This window comes from Silurus aristotelis, assembly GCF_946808225.1.
Source record: "Silurus aristotelis genome assembly, chromosome: 9".
NCBI lineage: Eukaryota > Metazoa > Chordata > Actinopteri > Siluriformes > Siluridae > Silurus > Silurus aristotelis.
In genome coordinates this window covers 22,872,814-22,896,123 of record NC_139582.1, presented here as the reverse complement: position 1 = coordinate 22,896,123, position 23,310 = coordinate 22,872,814, and the positions used below count along the sequence as shown (strand labels likewise).

Sequence of the window (23,310 nt, the reverse complement as noted above, 5' to 3'; positions counted from 1 at the left end):
CAATGTTAGTATGTGCCCTCTGCTCCCACTATGCACTGTCCTTAATTATTATGGGACTATGGGCATGCCTAATAATCAATCTCTCTCTCTCTCTCTCTCTCTCTCTCTCTCTCTCTCTCTCTCTCTATCTATCTATCTATCTATCTATCTATCTATCTATCTATATATATATATATATATATATATATACACAGTATATATATATATATATATATATATATATATATATATATATATATATATATATATATATATATATATATATATATATATATATTTTTTTTTTTTTTTTTACATTAATCATCAGGATACCAAACACAACTTTTGCTATTTTTTCTCGTGGATGGCTTTAACTGCCTGATGTGCGCATATTTACTGTGATTTTGGTGCTTAATCTGAGACTTGATGCATCAGTAAAACGAATGTTTAATGATTACACTCAGTTGTCAGTGGGGGTTATTATTATTATTTTGGGATCTGAGAAAAAAAAGGATGTCGTGAATAAATGTGTGTTGCGTTGAAGGTTTTAATTTTGTTTTTTTATATTTATTTATTAATATTGTTAATAAAATAAGCAAACAGAAATGCACGCTGCATTAATAAAATGAGTGCCGTTAAAATTTATTTGCCTGTTATAACGTGTTTATATATATAAAATGTAGTGTGTGTGTGTGTGTGTGTGTGTGTGTGTGTATATATATATATATGTATATAAACATAGTTTTACCATAGGTTTACCAATTTGTCAGAACACATGTCTAGTGAGCCTGCTGCTATCTAAAAGTGAGGTAAGGACAAAAAGATCATCGGCCTTTCTATCTTTAGCTTTTCTTTATCAGCCTTTCTATCTTTATCAAACCAATTTATCTCTTTCATACATTACATATGCTACCTATATATATTACTGTGAGGAGTAAAATTAAATATGTATGTGTGTGTGTGTGTGTGTGTGTGTGTGTGTGTGTGTGTGTGTGTGTGTGTGTGTGTGTGTGTGTGTCTTAGGTTAAAGCAAATAAACAGATCTAGTACTATTAGATCTTAAAGATCAGGTGATGTCACTCAGGCAAGAACAAGCACAAACACCTTCCCTATCACGAACACACTGCCTTGGCTGCTGTGGAGATGTTTTGAGTTACTGCAGACTGATGTTTTTTGTATCCCTCTGTTGTGTTCCTTCCTGCTTGGCTGAATGAGAGGAAGAATATGTACTGCACAATCTCTGTCGCTTTCCTTAATAGCAGTGACATCTGTGGTAGTGAAAATAGCTCACTGCATCTTTCTATATTAGTAGAGGATGCATGACAGGATATGTTTGACAGGTAGAATTTATTCCCAGAACAGATGCAATGTTTGAGAAAGAACCTAGCCGAAATGTCACAGCTGTCAATCTAGCAACAACTATGGGTCCTAGTCCACTTTATAAGCATTTAAAAGATGAGTTAAAATGGAATCTACAGTATTCATCTTCTATTTCTGTGACCATTATAATTCATACCATAGCGATTACTGCAGGGGTTTCAGACATTAGCTCTTTTTAATGTGTCAAAGGAAGATAAAAGGCTGGGACCAAATCCTAATGTCATATTAGACCTGCTGGTATTTAAGTGTAGTTCACATCTCATTTATGTCATGTAGTAAGTGTGTAACTGTGCAAGTGTTAGAATGGGTAGACAACTTAAAAAAAAAAAAAAAAAAAAAAAAAAAAAAGGCAGCTGATGAATACTAAACATACTGCAGTTAGTTTAGCATTTAAAAGTCTGCTATTGGAAAATTGTCAAATTGGAAAAATAGTCAAAGGGTATTTTTATTCCACTTACACCATCACCAATCCTAAACTAATGTTTAAAGAAAAACAAAACATCCTGTTATCCATTACATCATATGGCCAAAAGTATGTGAAAACCTGACAATTACACTCATTTCTGCTTGCTAAACATTCGATTCAAGAGTTGCATCCCTGTTTGCTGTTATAATATTCTCCATTCTTCTGGGAAGTCTTTGCAATAGATTTTGGACCTCAGCTATGGGGATTATTTTTCATTCAGCCAGAGCATTAGTGAGATTACACACCACTGTAAAAACCCAATTTAGTGAGTAGTGAGATCACACACACTTCTGTATTGTTAAAAAATTTATAATCAAACTCTTGATGTCACCCAAATGAGGATGGGTTCCCCTTTTGAGTCTGGTTTCTCTCAAGGTTTCTTCCTCATAACATCTAAGGGAGTTTTTCCTTCACCACAGTTGCCATGGCTGCTCATCAGGGATAAATACACACCATTCACCTTGACTGTTGATTTCTGTAAAGCTGCTTTGAGACAATGTCTGTTGTGAAAAGCGCTATAGAAATAAACTTGACTTGAAACTGTTATGTGAGGAGGTCGAGGGTGTACTAGGTGTTCCAATTCATCCCAGATGTGTTAAATTAATTACATTTTAATAAAATTTTCATTGTATAGCACTTTTAACAATGAACATTCCCATAACAGAAATAAATAGATTATGAATATTACTTTTACATTTATAAATCAGTCCACATAAATGTATCTATTATATGTTAATACCTAATGAGCAAGCCATTGGCGACAGTGACAAGGAAAAACTCCCTGAGATGCTATAGGGAAAAACAGGACTCAAAAGGAAACCCATCCTCTGCTGGTATTTACTGGGGTTGAGTTCAGAGATCTGTGCAGGACATTCAAGATCTTCCACTCCAAATCTGGACTCTTAGTTCCAGTGGCGGGGAACCGCAATAATACAGCATACAAAGACATTATACTAGTGTGCTTCCAACTTAGTGGCAACAGTTTGAAGAAGGCCCTCATATGGGTGTGATGGTCAGGTGTCTGGAAACATTCAGTCTGTTATATAAACAGTAATTCCCTCAATAGCTTTTTGCTTTTTTTTTCTGGTTCGAAGTTGATAAGACAAAATAAACAGAAAAAGTAAAACTTTACCACGCCTGAAGATTTAATATAATAGCTTTACCTCAGACTGTTTCAAAACCCTGACACTTTCTCCCTTTCACCTCACACATACTTCACCATATCAACATGTACACACATTTTATAATCCGATTATGTGTCACCTCCACCATACAAGCCCCTGTGTGTAAGTTGTTACTATAGAAACAAGAGCATATTAGAATGAGAACACTAATATAATCCTAAGGTTTGCCTGCAGACAGTTATTCTGTCAGAGCTGCTTTTATTGAAAATTAATCAGCTCCTGCTGGCCAATCAGATTTGCGAATTTAATAGAACTTAAGTAAGAAATAACATTAGTGCACATAGGAAGAGTAATATATTCAGAACACGTTTGGAGAAAGGCTTGTGTGAAAGTCACACTTTTTCACTGTGTTATTGGCTGTGTCCAAGAGTCAAAAAGACCACTGTGGAAGCCATCTTAGACTCCCTGAGGCGCTTCTAAATATTAAATTATGTCACAATATCCATTTCTGCAAAGCCTAATTTCACTGAAGCATTAGGCAAGCTTTTCCAATGAGTAATGCAGGAGATATAACATATTTTATTTAAATTTACTTGGGCTTCATAATTTTTATTTCAAATTATAGTGTACAGAAAAATAGACAGATGATCATTATTTCTATTTAAATAAAAAACATACATGACTTTCATGCAACAAGTGTGAAGTACAGCAATTGGAAGAACAAACCATTCTGTAAGTGTTCCATCTGCTTTCATCACCATCATTCAGAGACAATGAGTCACCATTTCATTGTTCACTGCATCAATCACTTTATACAGTAATTAGTCATAATTAATAAAATTATTAATTATATGTGCATAAAATGTCACGTCACCTCCAAATGAACTACAGCTGGGTAACTATTTTTGTATTTAAGTATGCAAAATTGTGAGTATTCTCTCTCTCTCTCTCTCTCTCTCTCTCTCTCTCTCTCTCTCTCTCTCTCTCTAACACATGTTAATGCATACATAATTTATCATTGACAAATGTTTTTCTCTAGAGATTTATTAACTTGTGATTTCACAAAATACAAAGGATTTTATTAGAATGCACTATTTTTAACTGAATCATTTCAAAATCCTAAATATTATATAGTTTATCAATTTTTTTGCCTAAATATTGTGTCTGAAATGTGATCTTGCAAATGATTAAGAGTAAAGTGAAAAAAATAAGAATGTTATGAAACTGAATGGGAAAGCTAAATATCTAAATGAATGACTTAGGAAAAAACAGTGATTGTGCACAAATAAACCAGTTAATCAAAAATTAACTCAATACACTTGGGGGAATTTGAAGAGATGCTATACCATGAAATAACAAATCTACATTGTGGGCTAGAAAGAATCAATGTCTCATTCTATGCATTTGGCATTACTGACATAGGTGGTGCTTTGTTTCAAGCTTCCATGAAAATTAAATATAATCTCTGTTAAGCTATTTATTATCAGCAACAACAAATGATGACAATGTGGAGGCAAAATATGAGCCTATTTTCTTTCAAAGACAGACAGGCTCATTTATACCAGCAGGCACTGGATGGAGAGACTGTAAATCTGAACTCCTCTAACTCAAAAAATAGAATGAATGGTTTATTTGTAGAGCCAAAAGTGCATCAGGTTGTAATTCTTGAATGTTTTGTTTTTTCCTTTCCCGAAAGAGCTTTTGTTTTTTCTACTCAATTGTATAATTGTGTTAAAATTGTCCACATTCATTGCTTCTAAGTGCTGAGAGTCATATACTCACATGCAGAATCACACTATCTCACTATCATTTCACACGGTTTGGACTAGTAGTAAAACTATATGAAAGCTATGAACCGTAAATGTTCTTTGGCCAAACATATTGGCTAATGTGTTATATACACTGCTATTGTATGTAGGCATTTTACCATATTTCACATATTTTAAGAAGACATGCTGTTGGATTGCACTTACTCATTCTTCTTCAGCAAGAGGATAAACTGCTGGCCTTCTGCCTCTATCAATATCTGCAGCAAAGCTGGCGGACTCTGAGGAGAGACAAACAAAAATATATGACCTCATAAGTCCCATATAGTTTAAATCTGTCGAATCTACTTTAAAAAATCCTTAAAGTGTGTAAATCAAAATTTGACAGAAAACCCTATGGAGCCAAAGGGAGCCCATCGACTGACATTTTCCACAAGGGCATGTGGCACACCAGGTCAATGCTAAACACTTTAATATTGATGTATTTTAAGATCCCATATCTCACTTTTAGTAGGCCACTATAAGTCTATCAAATGCTGGTCCTTTTTGCCATTGTCTACAGAAAGTGACCATTGGATGCAATATTTAGAAATATTTTTACTCACTTTCCGTACTTGGGTACATTTAGCTAGTATCTGTACTTTATCAGAGTATTTCTATTTTGGGAAACTTTGACTTTACTACACTTTTATTGTAATGTATTACTTTTTACTCATCTATATTTCAGAAAAATGCCGTCCCTTGCTACTTATGTAGAGAATACATAAATTGTGGTAAAAGAAAACCTGTTAAGGTTCACAACTGTAACCCTACGGTTCATGCAAGTTTGTGTGTAGTAAGGGTTCTTTTAATGTGTGTCTGTAACAATAGAAAGCTCACTCCATAAAAAGCTATAAAGTGCAGGAGAATGAAACTTTGAATTGCATAAATTACTGAGATATTGCTCTTATATTTTTATTGGTCTCAGCATTTTTACTTTGATACGTAAGTAAATTCTAAAGCAAGGTCTTTTGCTTTATTTGAAATGTAATACTTTACCTCAGTAATAATTAAGCAGATGAGTATGTGTACTTTTACTCAAGTACAGGAATAGTTTACTTTGTCTACCACTGCTTGATTAACCTTTTTACATTATTAAATGTTTAACTACAAACTGTACTAGTTTGTAGGTAAAACACAAAAAAACAGTTATATTATAGTAAATACTAGATAATTGTCAACAGACGCAAAAAAGTTACTATATTTAGGATTCTGCTGTAAGTCAGGTGTTGTAGCCACATATACAGTAAGCTGCAAATCATTATTACTGTTATTATTGCATTAACTATAATACATATTTGCTTGTTTTATTAATTTCTTCCAGGCAGTTAACAGATGTATTCTATAGTGATATTACTAATATTTCCTCTGATCAATGAAGAATAAATTATTAGCTCAATAATATTATAATACTAAATATGACGGAAATTAATCTAAATCTATCTAAAGCGATGTAATAATAAAAGGTGAAATAACATACGAGGCAAAAGATTAATCAGTTACTAGGCACTATTATAAACCTCTGCCATCTTACAATGTGAGTGTGAAGGAAGTGTTTTAAATGTTCACCCTCTACGCCACAGATTCATTTTATAAAAATTTTGTTAAATGTGTTTACATATGTATTTATTCACACCATTCCTATAAGGAAAAATAATACATCAATAATTAAAAAAAAGAGCTATAATATTAAACATGTGATATGCTTCATGGTTAATGATCCTAACATTATTTCAATGTACAATCAATTCAAAGTTTATTTATATGGATTTTTGTTCACTTTTGTTTTACTTTGCATATTAATTTTATAATAAGCAAAAGAAAAAGTAAACTGAAATGTACAGTTTGAGTAAACTCAAAATATCTTAAAATTGGCCACAGATGCTTTGTGAATGTTGATGAAGAAGAATAGAGAAGGTCAGAAGGAGTTGCATTGTGTGTTTGTGGATTTGGAGAAAGCGTACAACAGGTTGCCGAGAGAGGACTTGTGGTATTGTATGAGGAAGTCAGGTGTGATAGAGAAGTATGTGAGGGTGGTGCAGGACATGTATGAGGACAGTGTGACAGCAGTAAAGTGTGCAGTAGGAACGACAGACTGGTTCAAGGTGGAGGTTGGATCGGCTCTAAGCCCTTTCCTGTTTGCAGTGGTGATGGACAGGTTGATGGACGAGGTTAGACAGGAGTCTTCATGGACTATGATGTTCACGGATGATATTGTTATTTGTGGTGAGAGTAGGGAGCAGGTTAAGAAGATCCTGGAGAGCTAGAGGTACGTGCTGGAGAGAAGCGGAATAAAAGTCAGTAGGAGTAAGACAGAGTACATGTGCGTGAATGAAAGGGGAGGCAGTAGAGTGGTGCAGTTGCAGGGAGAAGAGGTGGAGAAGGTGGAGGAGTTCAGGTACCTGGGGTCAATAGTTCACAAGTAATAGAGAGTGTGTTAGAGAAGTGAAGAAAAAAATGCAGGCAGGCTGGAGTGGGTGGAGAAGAGTGACAGGAGTGATTTGTGATAGAAGAGTATCTGCAAGAATGAAAGGGAAAGTTTATAGGACTGTGGTGAGACCTGCGATGTTGTATGGTTTAGAGACAACGGCATTGAGCAAAAGACAGGAAGTGGAGCTGGAGGTAGCAGAGCTAAAGATGTTGAGATTTTTATCTGGATTGACAAGGATGGACAGGATTAAAAACGAGTTTATTAGCATGTAGGACGTTTTTGGGGACAATATGGGAGAGGCCCAATTGAGAATGCTGAGGATGGAGCAGCCAGGAAGGAGGAAAAGAGGAAGGCCAAAAAGGAGGTTTATGGATGTGGTGAGGGAAGACATGCAGATAGTTGGTTTGAAAGAGTCAGATGTAGAGGACAGAGTAATATGGAGACCGATGATCTGCTGTGGCGACTCCTAATGGGAGCAACCAAAAGAAGAAGAAGAAGAAGAAGAAGAAGAAGAAGCACAATACCCATGGTAACATGACGACAATAACCATGTTAACATGAACATACAGTGTTCAATCATTCTGTTTAGTTTTTTCCTATGTTTTCAAGAGGCATAGTGGTGAATACAAACAAACAGTCAAACAAGCCTTCTGATTTAGTCCACACCTACTTTGGGTATAAATCCAAATACAGAACCACGTTGTCTATTCCTTATGGCCATCAGTGTGGCGTATACTTTGCTTGCATATAAAATAAACATACATTGGGAGGTTGTGTGAGTTAAAACATTGGCTAAAACAGAAGTGGACCATTGGATAAGTAGTATAGTACTGTACTTGAACTAGAAATAGGATAATGATGTACTGCATACAGATTTTCGAGCAAGAATTACATTGTAAAATAAAATAAATACAGGAAGGTTTTGGCTTCATACCTCAGAACTAAACTTGTCATCACCATTAAACTGCACCTCATGCCACATGCCTGCTTCACATTTGTGGTTAATTGCATTTACAGTAGTTACATTGTGTACTACCCTCATTGTCTAATAATTGTCTTTCAATTTTGCTGTTCTTGCTCAAGCTCATGCTCATGTTTCTGTTTTTTTTAGCTTGTTTATTTGTGTTTTACATTTATTCAGTAATGATCTGCATCTGCCTCTGCCTATATAACATGACACAAGGTATAAAACCTGAAGTGATGGATGACTTTCTGACCCCTATCACCAATGTGTGTACAGTATTAATGACTTTCTTAATGGAAATCATACATGTTCTATAAGAAAATTATTAGTGCTATGGATTATTCATCCTATAGATCATTGATGTAGAAATAAATAATCGCACACACACACACACACACACACACACACACACACACAGGCTTCAGATAGCTTTTAGTTTTGCATTATTGATATGTCATGCCATATGTGGCACTTGCAGGTCTAATATTGGTCTTACCCTAGAGCGAAGCCAGGTGATTGAGTGCTGTTTATTTCCATCCAGCAGCAGTGGTACCATAGTCTCATAATGTTCCAGCTTCATGTCCACTCTTTTCAAAAGCCGCCCTGTAAAAAAGTACAGAAGAAATGTACCTAGGAGTTTTGCAGTGGAATAAATTTACATTTGAAAGGCTATCAAAAAAGACTGGAATGCCAGTCAAAATATTTTGCTCAAGTAAATCAAACACCAAGGCTTAAATAAAACTGAGATAAACATACTGGTATACAGCGAAAAGGTTCACCCCCAAAACCGCCCTCACTCCATGAAATACAAACAGGCTCAAACTCAAAGCAAAATGACAAAAAAAAATCGATGAATTTGACACAAAAAAATTATAGGTGCATATAGATATACAAGCCTACATGTTCCACACACGCCTACCGTCCTAGTTTTTGATTCACCGCACCACTGCTCCGACAAACAGCAAGCGATTCGTGTAATTGGATTAAGGATCAAAAAGAGCATGATAGGGTTATTTTTTTTATATATATTTTAATTTGCTGCCAGCTTTCCACATAAAATTTCTTACCATCAGGGATTATGTAAATTTTCTTATGGAAATACTACTACAAATTTAGGCAATTTTTTTTTTCTTTCTCTTTTTGTTGTACCTTGTTACTTTAGCCTAATCAAAATTTTCCCCTCGCTTCTTTAGGTAGTGCAGTATGTCCCAGTAGGCTTCTCCAAACACCACAACCATCCATTACAACATCCATTATGAATGAAAAAGGCACACGCTACAGAATAATAGTGCAACAGCTCTGAGACCCGGGAAGCAAGTGAGGCGACCGAGTGCGTTATTTTCAGCTCCTTGGAGCACTGCAAGCATCTTTCTCTCTGACACACAAACACAAAAAAACTTATGTGCACAATTAGTTCCTACAACTCTACATTCCCGCCTTTATTTTCTTCATACGAGTTGTTCTGAAAAACATGCTTATAATAACATCTAGACTTCCAGGTACTTTGTGTATGTTTCTTGTATCTGAGAGTTCATTAATGAAGTTACAGAATGCGAACATGACGAGAAATGACATGGAAGACAGTACCAAAGTATTTTTACTCAATGTTTACCTTTTGCACTACATTTCATCGAATGTAGAGATAACATTCTAGTCTAAAATATAAGAGAATATGAGAAAACTAAAAAGTAAAAGAAGATATGAAAAAATATATTATATAACAATAAGGTGGTGTTTCAAAAAATAGCCACAAAGCCTTCCAAGAAGACTGTAAAGGCTTATGTCATGCTAGAGCTGTAGTTCCACTGAAACGTGAAGCTGCACTTCATACTGTAAATGCAATGTTTAGGCTTTATTATTGTTTTTATTACTATTATTTTGATGTATGCCTCAGTTTTCAGTTGTACTATGGTTACCATTTTTTTTTTAAGTATTTTGAAATAGATTTTTTCTTCAATATTTTATTTATATATTTGAAATTGCATTTTAAAGTAATATGATAATTAAATGTATTAAATGTGTTTAGTTTTCACAGAAATTCTTGTATGCAATTCTAAAAAGGAAACAAATTACTTGTTAATATTAAGATAGTTGTTTAATTTCCTCTTGTATATTAAGCATTGCTCTTTAATAAAGAAAAATAACTTTGGTAGATATAAAATTATTTGTAGAATACTTGATTGCTAAAATAATCGATAGCTGCAGCCCTACTTGCAAGTACCTTTAAAAAAGTAGTAATGTTAAAGGAGTACTTTAATGGTTTCTGGAGTAACGTTAAAACGTTTGTAATTTTAGAGTTATGGTGTAATTCTGCAGAAACGCATTCTGGAATATGGATTTATTCATATTAATAAAATAAAAGGCAACTGCCACTGTGACTGAACATGACTAAAAGCTAGGCATTTCAAACAAAAAGCTATTGTTCTGTAAACAACGAGGAGAATTAAGTTCCTGCCTTCAAATCCAAATGTCAGTTTACTCTAATGATCGAACCAGATGTTTCTGAAGAAGAAGGGACGTACAGATTGTATTGACATAGTGGGGGTGGTCCTTCTGCCTTATTTTAATGAAGCGGTAATGAAATCTTTATTTGGCTAATTACAACAAGGGAAGTCAAAAATGTAAATGCTTCCTTCATTAATATGGTGCAATCAAGTATAATTTTCCCACTAAAACTGAACATTCTTCCTGTCAGCGAAAGCACACGTGATTGTTATTGTTCAGCAGATGAACCAAAGTGAAATAATGAAGAGAAATATTAAACTTAACAAGGAAAAAACTTTCAAGTGGAATAATTTAGTTCATGCATCCTCGGCAGCACAACCAACTTTTAATGCAAAACAGACTGCACTGAATAGACAATATTAAACACATCCCATCTTGTTCAAATACACTTTGAAGTTTGCTGACAACTGACCATCACACCCGAATGTGGTTCTTGCCCAAACTGTTTCCACAAAGTTGGCAGCACACAACTGCATAGAATGTCTTTGTAGGATGTAACCTTACAATTTCCATCCACAGGAACTAAAAAGTCCCAGACATTTTCCAGCATGCCCGTTTGCAAAAGGAGACATGGTCAAATATAAAATTTTGGATAGAAGAACTTGGGCACAGATCCCTGACCTTAAATCCCACTTAATGTTGACTACATGCCAGACCTCCTCACCCAATGTCACTGTCTGGCCTCACTAATGCCCTTGTAGCTGAATGAGCACAAATAACCACAGTCACACTCCAAAATATGCACAAGCTTTTGGGCCTACTGAAACCAATATTCATTACACATCAACATAAAGCCAGTAATAGGAATGGTGCTTAAAAAGAAAAAGCAGCATTAAGCAATATTTGGATGCTGCTTGTTGGCCAGAAGAGAAATAATACTTTCTCAACATTTCTGATTTCCATTAAAAATCTCCATTAGAACTTACAAAATATAGAAATATTCTAAATTAGAAAATTTAGTATGATTTTTGAATGAATGTTCACTAGTATTATGAATTTAAATGAACTTTTTAATCAAAGTTCTGTTATATGATTAATCAGGACACAGCTTGGTTTTTGTGTGTACAGTCTCATAACTGTGTTTAGCTGCTCAAGAGCATGGCAAGGAAAAAGGTTATGGGAGGTGTTTAAGTAGGTGCGGACTGTGCATTTAACACCTAGGCCGTCAGTGGTGTTCTACCATACCATTTTTTTCCATGCATTATGGTTTTCCTGTGGATTTGAGAATGAAAACTGATTGCATGGTTTGTGCAAATTCTACAGAACAAACTGATTCATGAAAAGCTTGACAACTGTTTTGAATTTTTTTAGCTGACCGTTGCCCATGATGTCCAGTTTTTTCTTAAAAAGTCTTTTGTGTACCGTAATTTCCGGACTATTAAGCGCACCCATATATATAAGCCGCACCCACTGAATTTGACAAAAATATTTATTTTGAACATAAATACACCGCACCTGTCTATAAGCCGCAGGTGTCTACATTGAAACTAATGAACTTTACACAGGCTTTAACAAAAGACAGGGTCAGTTACATGGTGTAACGGGTGAAATATGTTGTGGCTCCTTTAAGAGCAGAGCAGCATTTTGGGAATAGCCTGCAGCCGCATTTTTCCGCTATTACTGCATGTGTGCAAGACCGAGGAATATGTCTTTATTATTTTCTGATGCTCATTTCTAAGTTTCTTTGACTAACCCGTAACGCTGTTGCCAAGAAAAATAAAAAAGCACAAGTTTTGGAAACCTGTCTGTGCTTATATGATTTTTGCTGCAACTGGAGTTAGCGAGCTCTCCCATGACCCTGACTCAACGCGTTACAACGGCTTGTATCTAAACAGTAGCCGACCAAGAAAGTCATTGTTCACTGTATTCCTTCTTCCTTTCACAACTATTTCTTCTTAAAAAAAAAACAAGTTTTTCTTTTGTCATCGTCGTGGGTTTAAAAATCACCACCAGTGGAAGTTTTTTCTCCCGAAGCTGTGCAGCTCAGAACACAGGTGAGGTGCGTTTTTTTCGTTTCCGTTCGGAAATTTCATTGGTCTAATGTTATGTCGCTCAGTTTTTTGGCTTGAAGCTTGTGAAACCGGGAAAAACCATGGAAAAATCCATAAATTAGCCGCTTCGTTGTTTAAGCCGCGGGGCTCAAAACGTGGGAAAAAAGTAGCGGCTTATAGTCCGAAAAATATGGTAAATGTTTTCATTCAAAATCAATTTCTTCTCCTTTGTCAGCCAATGTGGAATAAAAAACAGATATTAAATCCACACAAATATATTTGTGCAGTTTCCGAGTCTGACTAGTGTGCTCTCTGACCACACAACAATGGGCCAGACAGGGTATCATGTGGCAGACGTGTTTGGATGCCTGCTAGCGGGTTTTGGAGTGGCCAAATCGTAGTCTGATTGTGTGAAAGCTACCACTTCATGAAGCATAGATTTGAATGTTACAGGCGCCTATTCATTTTAATTTTAAAAGAGCCATTAAACACTTCTCTGGAGTGTGGCACCACAAATAAATAAATCAAAACACTAAACACAAGCAACTAAAACCAAGCAGAAATTCCATTTTTGGGCCTTAAATAAAAAAGTTAAAAGGATTAAAGCACAGTGGACACAAATCAGGTAGCAGCCTAATTCCAGCATACATCAGAAGCACTTGCGGAAGATTGCATCTGTTCCCTGGCAGTTTTCATTTTACACCAGATGTCTCACTCTCACATGGAGGTGTTTTTGTTTACTCGTTCAGTGAATATAATGTACAAATATATGCACTGACCGTCATTTTAATGCAAACAGGACGATTACCTATTCAGAAAATTAACTGCTATCTTTATGCATGCTTATGCTGTTATCATAATGCATAGCACAGGTGAAATTGTAGCAAACCTTTTGCTGGATGTTTATTGCTCTTTCCTCTGACACACATTTGTGCACACTACCACCAATAGAAGTAAAGTTTCAGTGCTTGCCACTTGATATACTACATTATGGATGTATTCTCTCCTGGTGGTTAATTGAAAATCCATTCATCCATTCCATTAACTCTTATACATATTTAAAAATTCAAATTAGGCAGAAGGCACATTCCTAGTGAGAACATAACCACACAACTGTGGCTTTTATATTTGTTAAAAAGTAAAATGGATCGAAATGTGCAAATGGCAAAGAGAATGACTCTATATTTTTTTATATGAATCGACCATTTGTCATTTTTATTCTATAATAAAAAAGCTTCAGTGTATTTTTATGAATTTTACATTAAGAGCCATACATTTTCGCGCAAACACTACTGTCCAATGTAAACCGCATATACGATTAGACAAGACACTGAGAGACAGTACTTATGAATACAAGGTCACTGAACATAAGTGGGGAAAATTCTGCTCATGCTATATTAAGCTCCCACACACTCAGCACCTCGTAGCATTCAGCACATCAGAAATCCTTGAGCTGAACACACTCCCTGAATCCTGATCCCACTTGAACCTCCGCTGCCAGATTCTGTTAAGCTGCTTCCTATTCCCCATAGCTCTGCTCCCAGAGGCAGGAAGTGGGAAACTGCGCCCTACAATGACATAATGAGAGGCTCTGAGGCAAGAAAAAATGGGCCAGACAGGGTATCATGTGGCAGACTGTTGCAGGATATGTTGATTCCCAGGAGGACAGATAAATGAAGGCTAGCAAAAGGGCCATTGCTTGAGTTGTGGAATATTTCTGCTGTTCACTGTTTTATTTCTATTCTTTAAAGCTCATTTCTCTGTTTAAAAATTAAATTCCCTTTCTTTTTCTTGTCTCTTTTGCTTTGACTGTCTGTCTGTCTCTGTCTCTTTCTCTCTCGCTCTTTCTTACACACATAATATTAATAATGTAAACATTTAAAATATATAATATTAATATATCTAGTAGATACGAAAATACAGTATACACAAAGTATATATACAAAGATCCAAAGACACACACACACACACACACACACACACAAATTATCTGACTTCCTGTGTGTGTGTGTGTGTGTGTGTGTGTGTGTGTGTGTGTGTGTGTGTGTGTGTGTGTGTGTGTGTGTGTGTCTTGAGGTTTGTCTATCCACCCTCAGTTTGTCTCTTTCTTTATCTCTTTGGTCTTTGGTATGTTTCTCTTAAAACTTGTAAACTTGGATTTATAAAGATTTAAATTTTTTTTTTTTTTTTTTTGGATGACAAATATGAGTGACAAGTCAACTGGTTCAAAGTGTAATTCATAAAGATAAAATTATTACATAATTCATCCGTTAAAGTGGTATGATTATACAGTAAGTATGCTTATAAACTGGAAATAACACTGTACATTCAGCCTGACTGTGAGAAATAGAAACCCTCTGATGAAAGAGAAACACTAGATTTGTCCCCAAATACTTTTTGTGATTGATTAAAAATGTATGTATGATGGATTATTTTTATGGTTTATTTTTTAAAACCCTAAACTGTGTTTGTGATTGTCAAGACATGTATCTTGATTTCTAAAGTGCTGGTTTATACAGTAGTCTAAACCAAACAACAAAATAATTAAGTTAAAATTAAACGGTGTAGCTATGAATGTTCATGTGCAATTTTTTTTTTAAGCTTTTTTTATTAAACCTTAAATGTCTTTGTCAAGATGTAATTTAAAGTCTGTGATAGAGCTGTAGGACAAATTTTGAATTACAATGGTTATGCTATGTTTTGTTCATGGACTTTTCACATCTTCAGTGTCAGTCTGTAAACATGCATCTTGTTCTTGACCTAGAGCTTGTGAAATTAATGTTGGATTTATCTTTGCTTTCTGAATGTACAAAGTTTTACCAGAAGTAATCCCTTCCTCTAGAAACCACAGCATTATGATTAACATGTACACAAATTAACAAATCAAGGCAACCTGAAGTAAAGGCTTGACCTAACAATGTATGTAATGTTTATCGGTATTGCTCCAACTGGAAATAATGAAGAGATTTCCTAAAGACTAATTCTTGACTCTTCGACACTGGCAAAGTCTCAAACTTATTTAGGCCTTGACAAGGCCTATGATGATACAAGCCCGCTTATGATGAAGTACACATCATCAGTGACCATCTACATCAGCAAGTGCGTTGATGACGTGACCATCTCCAAGTCCATCACTACATGCTTCAACCAGAAGCATGTAGTGCTTTTGTGTGCGCTGCTGAAACAATGAGACTCTGCCATCAGTGCAGGGGCCAAGACAGCCTTAAGAACAGAAAGGGCCAAACTGTCCCGTGCCATCAGAGAGGCGAAGCGCGTACATGCAAAGAAAATCCACGACAGCGGACACACCCGGCGCATGTGGCAGGGCATCCAGGCGATCATGAACTACAAGACATCACCTGCTTGTGACCGTGACTTCTCCCTCCCAGATGAACAACTTCTACACCCAGTTTAAGGTACAGAACAACGTGAAGGCGAGGAAGACCACCCCTCCTCCCAGTGACCAGGTGCTCTGTGGAGCAAATGACTGTATAAGAATGTAGAAAGGTCATTACTCATAATCTTGCATTCCAGTGCTCATGTTAGTTCTCACTCTCCAGTGTTCTGTATTGTTCAAAGATTTATGATCACACTCTTGATGTCACCCAAATGAGGATGGGTTCCCCTTTTGAGTCTGGTTTCTCTCAAGGTTTCCTTCTCATAACATCTAAGGGAGTTTTTCCTTGCCACAGTCGCCATGGCTGCTCATCAGGGATTAATGCACACCATTCACACATTCAAAATTCTGTAAAACTGCTTTGAGACAATGTCTGTTGTAAAAAGCGCTATAGAAATAAACCTGAAATGACTTGACTTGACTCAAGTGCTCAGGCAATGTGCAGAACAGCTAGCGGATGTCTTTACCAACATCTTCAACATCTCCCTGAGCAACAACGCTGTTCCTACTTGCCTCAAGACAACGACCATTGTTCCCGTGTGGAAGAAGTCTACTGTCTCCTGCCTCAATGACTATCGTCCCGTCGTGCTCACACCCATCGTGATCAAGTGCTTTAAGAGGCTCGTCATGAGGAACATTAAGACCCAGCTTTCAACCTTTACTGGACCCCATGCAGTTTGCGTATTGTCCAAACCGCTCCACGGACAATGCCATCTCCACAACCCTCCATTTGGCCCTCACCCACCCGGACAACAAGGACACGTATGTACGAATGCTGTTCATTGACTTCAGCTCAGCATTCAACACAATCATCCCTCAGCACCTGATTGAGAAGCTGAGCCTACTGGGCCTGAACACCTCCCTCTGCAACTGGATTCTGGACTTCCTGACTGAGAGATATCAATCAGTCCAGATCAGGAACAGCACCTGCACACTGAGCACTGGGGCCGCTCAGGGCTGTGTGTTCAGCCCACTGCTCTTTACTCTGCTGACTCACGACTGCGTACCAATGCACAGATCGAACCACATAGTCAAGTTTGTTGATGACACGACCTGGTGGGTCTCATCAGCAAGAACGACGAGTCACCATTCAGAGAGAAGGTGCACCATTTAACAGCCTGGTGTGGAGCCAACAACCTGTCTCTGAACGTTGTCGAAACCAAAGAGATGGTTGTGGACTTTAGAAAAGCACAGAGAGGCCATTCTCCACTGATCATCAATGGATCCTCACATTTACATTAGATCGTCAAGAGCACCAAATTCTTTGGTGTTTATCTGGTGGATAGCCTCACCTGGTTACTAAACACAAGCTCTATCAGCAAGAAAGCCCAGCAGCGTCTCTACTTCCTGAGAAGGCTAAAGAAAGTCCATCTCCCTCCCCCGATCCTGACCATGTTCTACAGAAGCCATTGAGAGCATCCTGAGCAGCTGCATCACTGCCTGGTTTGGGACCTTTGGAGCTTGTTTGGGACCTGCAAAGTCTCGGCTCGCAAGACCCTACAGGGGATATTGAGGACAGCTGAAAAGATCATCAGAGTCTCTCTCCCCTCTATAATGGACATTTACACCACACGCTGCATCCACAAAGCCAACAGCATTGCGGATGACCACACACAACACTCACACTCTTCACCCTCCTGCCATCAGGAAAGTGGTTCCAAAGCATTCGGGCCGTCACATCCAGACTGTGTAAAAGCTTTTTCCCGCAAGCCATCAGGCTCCTCAACACAGAACTAAACTGGAACTCACAGACACACACACACACACACACACACACACACACACACACACACACACACACACACGGACACACTCACTCAACTGTGTGTTACTGAAACTGTACAACCTGAACTTAACACACACTCATTACTCATCTCAATCCATTCCACCACCATTTATTTATTATTATTTATACTTAACTATATTACACTGTTTACATGCTGTTTTTTGCACCTCTCTTACTGCTGTTTTTGCACTGCATAGTGTTTATAGTTCTCTTTGCACAGTACTGTATATTTAAAGTATGCAGTAGGTTTACTGGTCACCGCTGTTTTGTATTATGTGTATTGTCTTGTGTTGTCTGTCTGTCTATACTGTTGTCTGTCTGTTTGTATTGTCTGTCTGTACTGTTTTTCATCTGCACTAGGTTGCACTAGATGCACTTTATGTAGCTTTGTGTTGTGTTGTAGCTCTATGTTGTTTAGTGTATCACTAGGGTTCTGGAGGAACGTTGAATCTCTCCCAAACGGAACAAATGGTTAATAGGCACACACACACACACACACACACACACACACACACACACACACACACACATACACATATATATATATATATATATATATATATATATATATATATATATATATATATATATATATATATATATATATATATATATACACAGTGGAACCCGGTTATGTCGATGTCCTAGGGGGTTGCCAAAAAGCATCGAGATAACCGATGATCGAGATAACCGAAAATCAATATGGCGGCAGTATATTAACGTGCTTGAAATTTCTTTATGTACATGATGTGCGTTAATAAATGAGAATGCGCATGCACGTGTTTTTGGAGGTTTTTATTACACAACAACGTTGCCGCGATTTGTTTGATGAAGGCATGCTATAAAAATGTACATACATGTTTGTTAACTGTCAGGAATCCACTTGATTTCTCGGCCGCTTACTCTGAAGCTCCCGGCTCATATGGTGCTCGTTTAGCATAATCACCAGCTCCTATTTAAACTTCCACACTCTCACTGTCCGTTATTGTTGGTATATGTTGGTTCATGGCGGTCGTTGTTATCGCGCATGCGTATCCCGGTACGTGTCTTCCCACCGGCACTCTCTCACCGGCTGCTCTTTTCTTCCCAAAGCGCATCGCGGATTCCCCCCCGATCCTGCCGTTGTTAATTCTTTGCTTTTGCCGCTCCTACCAAGCGCGCTTTCGCCTCCCGTTCATTGCATAACATTTAACAACAAAAGGCATAACAGCAGAGATTCACCAGTATACAATACAACACCTGTAGCATCTGTAAGGCTTGATTTTTCCGCCATTTTCACGAGTTCTTCTGCGGCGCCGATCGACATAACTGACGTTAAATGGCAAATTTCCCCAACCCCCAAATATATATATATATATACAACCCTATTAAGTCGACGTTTTTGAAGTTTTTTCTTTTTTTTGAGCAACACATGAATACTTTTGCATTGTGCTATTCTATTAATTTAAAGCACACTTCATAAAAGTCAAAGCATACTTCATTTAGAATATTAAAATGAAAAAAATACTGAAAAAAAGACCTTCTGAGTTTTGAAGTTTTCATTTTGACAAGCAAATCTGAATGATTGGGAAACTACCGCAGGAGTGATGAGGGAGGCAGCTAGAAAGGTACTTGGTGTGACATCTGGAAATAGAAAGGAAGACAAGGAGACGTGGTGGTGGAATGAGGAAGTGCAGGGGAGCATAAGGGGAAAGAGGTTAACAAAACAGAAGTGGGATTGACAGGGTGATGAGAAAAGTAGGCAGGAGTACAAGGAGATGCGGCAGCAGGTAAAGAGGGATGTGGCGAAAGCCAAGGAAAAGGCATAAGAGGAGCTGTATGAGAGGTTGAACACTAAGGAAGGAGAAAAGGATTTGTACCGATTGGCCAGGCAGAGAGATCGAGCTGGGAAGGATGTGTTGCAAGTTAGAGCAATAAAGGATGGAGATGGAAATGTGTTGACTAGTGAGGAGAGTGTGTTGAGAAGATGGAGGGAGTATTTTGAGCAGCTGATGAACGAGGAAAATAAAAGAGAGAGAAGATTGGATGATGTGGAGTTAGTAAAGCAGGAAGAGGATAGGATTAGTAAGGAGGAAGTGAGAGCAGCGATTAAGAGGATGAAGAGTGGAAAGTCGGTTGGACCAGATGACATACCGAAGCATGGAGATGTTTAGGAGAGATGGCAGTGGAGTTTTTAACCAGATTGTTTAACAAGATTTTGGAAGGTGAGAGGATGCCTAATGAATGGAGAAGGAGTGTGCTGGTACCGATCTTTAAGCATAAGGGAGATGTGCAGACCTGCAGTAACTACAGGGGAATAAAGTTGATCAGCCACACCATGAAGTTATGGGAAAGAGTAGTGGAAGCCAGGCTGAGAGAAGAGGTGACCATCTGTGAGCAACAGTATGGTTTCATGCCAAGGAAGAGCACCACAGATGCCTTATTTGCTTTGAGAACGTTGATGGAGAAGTATAGAGAAGGACAGAAGGAGCTGCATTGTGTATTTGTGGATTTAGAGAAAGCGTACGACAGGGTGCCAAGAGAGGAGTTGTGGTATTGTATGAGGAAGTCAGGTGTGTCAGAGAAGTATGTGAGGGTGGTGCAGGACATGTATGAGGACAGTGTGACAGCAGTGAAGTGTGCAGTAGAAACGACAGACTGGTTCAAGGTGAAGGTTGGACTGCATCAAGGATCGGCCCTGAGCCCTTTCTTGTTTGCAGTGGTGATGGACAGGTTGACGGACAAGGTCAGACAGGAGTCTCCCTGGACTATGATGTTTGCGGATGATATTGTGATTTGTGGTGAGAGTAGTGAGCAGGTTGAGAAGAGCCTGGAGAGGTGGAGGTACGCGCTGGAGAGAAGGGGAATGAAAGTCAGTAGGAGTAAGACAGAGTATATGTGCGTAAATGAGAGGGAGGGCAGTGGAGTGGTGCGGTTACAGGGAGAAGAGGTGAAGAAGGTGGAGGAGTTCAGGTACCTGGGGTCAACAGTGCAAAGTAATGGAGAGTGTGTTAGGGAAGTAAAGAAAAGAGTGCAGGCAGGGTGGAGTGGGTGGAGAAGAGTGACAGGAGTGATTTGTGATAGTAGGGTATCTGCAAGAATGAAAAGGAAAGTTTATAGGACTGTGGTGAGACCTGCGATGTTGTATGGATTAGAGACAGTGGCATTGAGTAAAAGGCAGGAGGCGGAGCTGGAGGTAGCAGAGCTGAAGATGTTAAGGTTTTCGTTGGGAGTGACGAGGATGGACAAGATTAGAAATGAGTTTATTAGAGGGACAGCGCATGTTGGACGTTTTGGTGACAAGGTGAGGGAGGCGAGATTGAGATGGTTTGGACATGTGCAGAGGAGGGACATGAATTATATCGGTAGGAGAATGCTGAGGATGGAGCCACCAGGAAGGAGGAAAAGAGGAAGACCAAGGAGGAGGTTCATGGATGTGGTGAGGGAAGACATGCAGGTAGTTGGTGTAAAAAAGGCAGATGTAGAGGACAGGGTGGTATGGAGACGGATGATCCGCTGTGGCGACCCCTATTGGGAGCAGCCGAAAGAAAAAGAAGAAGAATTTTGACAAGCAAATAAAAAAAAATATTATTAATACATTAATTACCCTTTCTCTTTTTGCTTTTGCATTGATTTATATTTTTGTAGGGTATTTATCTCACTTGCACACTAAATACGATAACCTATAGAGCACTGGAGTAGCCAGGGTAGGGGAAGGAGTACACATACAATAGGAAATAGTAAAACCTTTACAAAATCACTGCACTATATATTAAATTAGCTGCTTAATGCCACATGGCTGAACAGTAGGAGCAGTGATAACAGCAGTTTGCTATTTACTTGATCTATTAAATTTTCTGAATATGTATAAATATACATACTGTATATACCGTAATTTCCGGACTATTAAGCGCATTCACTATATTTAACAAAGATTTTTATTTTGAACATAAATAAGCCTACACTGAAACTAATGAACTTTACACAGGCTTTAACGAAAGACAGTGTCTGTTACACGGTGTCAGGAATTCCCCTGCCAGACTTCGGCATTCCCCAAAGCACCTCGCTCCTTCTCCCGTGCGTGCCCCGCCCGCACAGAGCTGCTCGCAATCGGGCTTCATTGGGAACACCTGACTCCCATCTACTCGCTCATCACACCGCCAATATAAACCCCTCCTTCACCCCCACTCAGCGTCTGTTATTATATGTTCATGCGTGGTCGTGTGTATGCTGCTTCCGCTACATACCTTTTCCTCCCGGACTCCTCGCTCACTCCACAGCTGCGTTTACCTTCCCCAGCGCACCTCGGACTACCAACGCTACTCCGTCGCTTCCTCCGCGCCGCGCTTCCTCCATAACGCACCGTGGATGTTATTATTGGACTGCCGTTTGCCGGATTTTTCCGATCTACGCGGGTATTTTGTGTTGGCTCTGCCTTTTGTTAAAATAAACTTTGTTTGCCGTTACTCCGGTTTCCGCCTCCGTACCTCGCCTAACACACGGCTTGTATCTAAACAGTAGCCTACCAAGAAAGTCTTCCTCCTTTCTTTTACAACAAATTCTCTCGGGAGTTTATCTTTTGGCAACGTCGTGCGTTTAAAAATCACCATTGGTGCAGCTTTTCTCCCGATGCCGTGCAGCTCAGAACACAGGTGAAGAGTGTTTTCATGCCCGGTTGTTTTCAGCGTGACGAATGATTCGCATTTCCGACAGTCCGAGTGAGCGGCAGGTCAAACGTCAGAGGAACATCATCCATATTTATGATGTGGTGCGGCCTGATTCAGTGGGAGCGCATCCAATTTGATATAAATAATTTAATTGGTTTACCTGAACCCGTTCGGCAAGAGGGTGAAACCCGGAAAATTCAGGAAGAAATCCATAAATTAGCCGCTTAATTGTTTAAGATGCGGGGTTCAAAGTGTGGGGAAAAAAGTAGCGATTTATAGTCCAGAAAATACGGTACACATACCTATTTATCTTTGCTTATTTGGAGCTCTTATAAAATATATAATTTGGCTTCAAACCACACTTAACTGCAAGAAAGCCACTGCATTTTTTTTGTTCTCAGCTATTTCCTTTGTTTGGGACACATAAGGTGCCACTATTGCTTCTTTTATTTTAAATATTAAAGATGGTTCTTTCAAGTCAACTTGACTTTGTTGACTCAACAAAGAAAATAAGGACCCAGGTATCAGTGTCAGTATACCTGTGAATAGCTTTGTGTTTGGTTGGCTATGTTTTATGTATTTCTTTTGTGTTTGTTTCACTAAAGTACCTTTACAGTATGTACTAATGCTTACCTTTCATGGCAATGTAGTATGTGTCTGGTGATTAACATCTGTAGCCATATGTTTTTCATTGTGTGATGATAAATGTGGAGAACCATCAAAGAACCCAACCATTTTTTGCCTCTGCTGCTAGATTTCTCTTCCACTGAATACATGTGCAGTCATCCAAAAAGACGTTCACAAAAGTATAGGGATCTGAATGACCCTATGGTTCT

General features: G+C 38.2%; 1 protein-coding gene across 2 annotated transcripts in view; it reads right to left on the bottom strand.

Annotated features, from left to right (window-relative positions):
• adam12b (ADAM metallopeptidase domain 12b) overlaps positions 1–23,310 on the bottom strand; it is a 146,859-nt gene that overhangs the window by 111,366 nt on the left and 12,183 nt on the right. For both annotated transcript variants that reach the window (XM_083550436.1, XM_083550437.1), the window contains exons 2-3: positions 8,646–8,752; positions 4,923–4,996 (exon numbers count right to left, since the gene is read on the bottom strand). In XM_083550436.1, the coding sequence (XP_083406562.1) occupies positions 4,923–4,996; positions 8,646–8,752 (181 nt within the window). The remainder of the gene's footprint in view (positions 1–4,922; positions 4,997–8,645; positions 8,753–23,310) is intronic.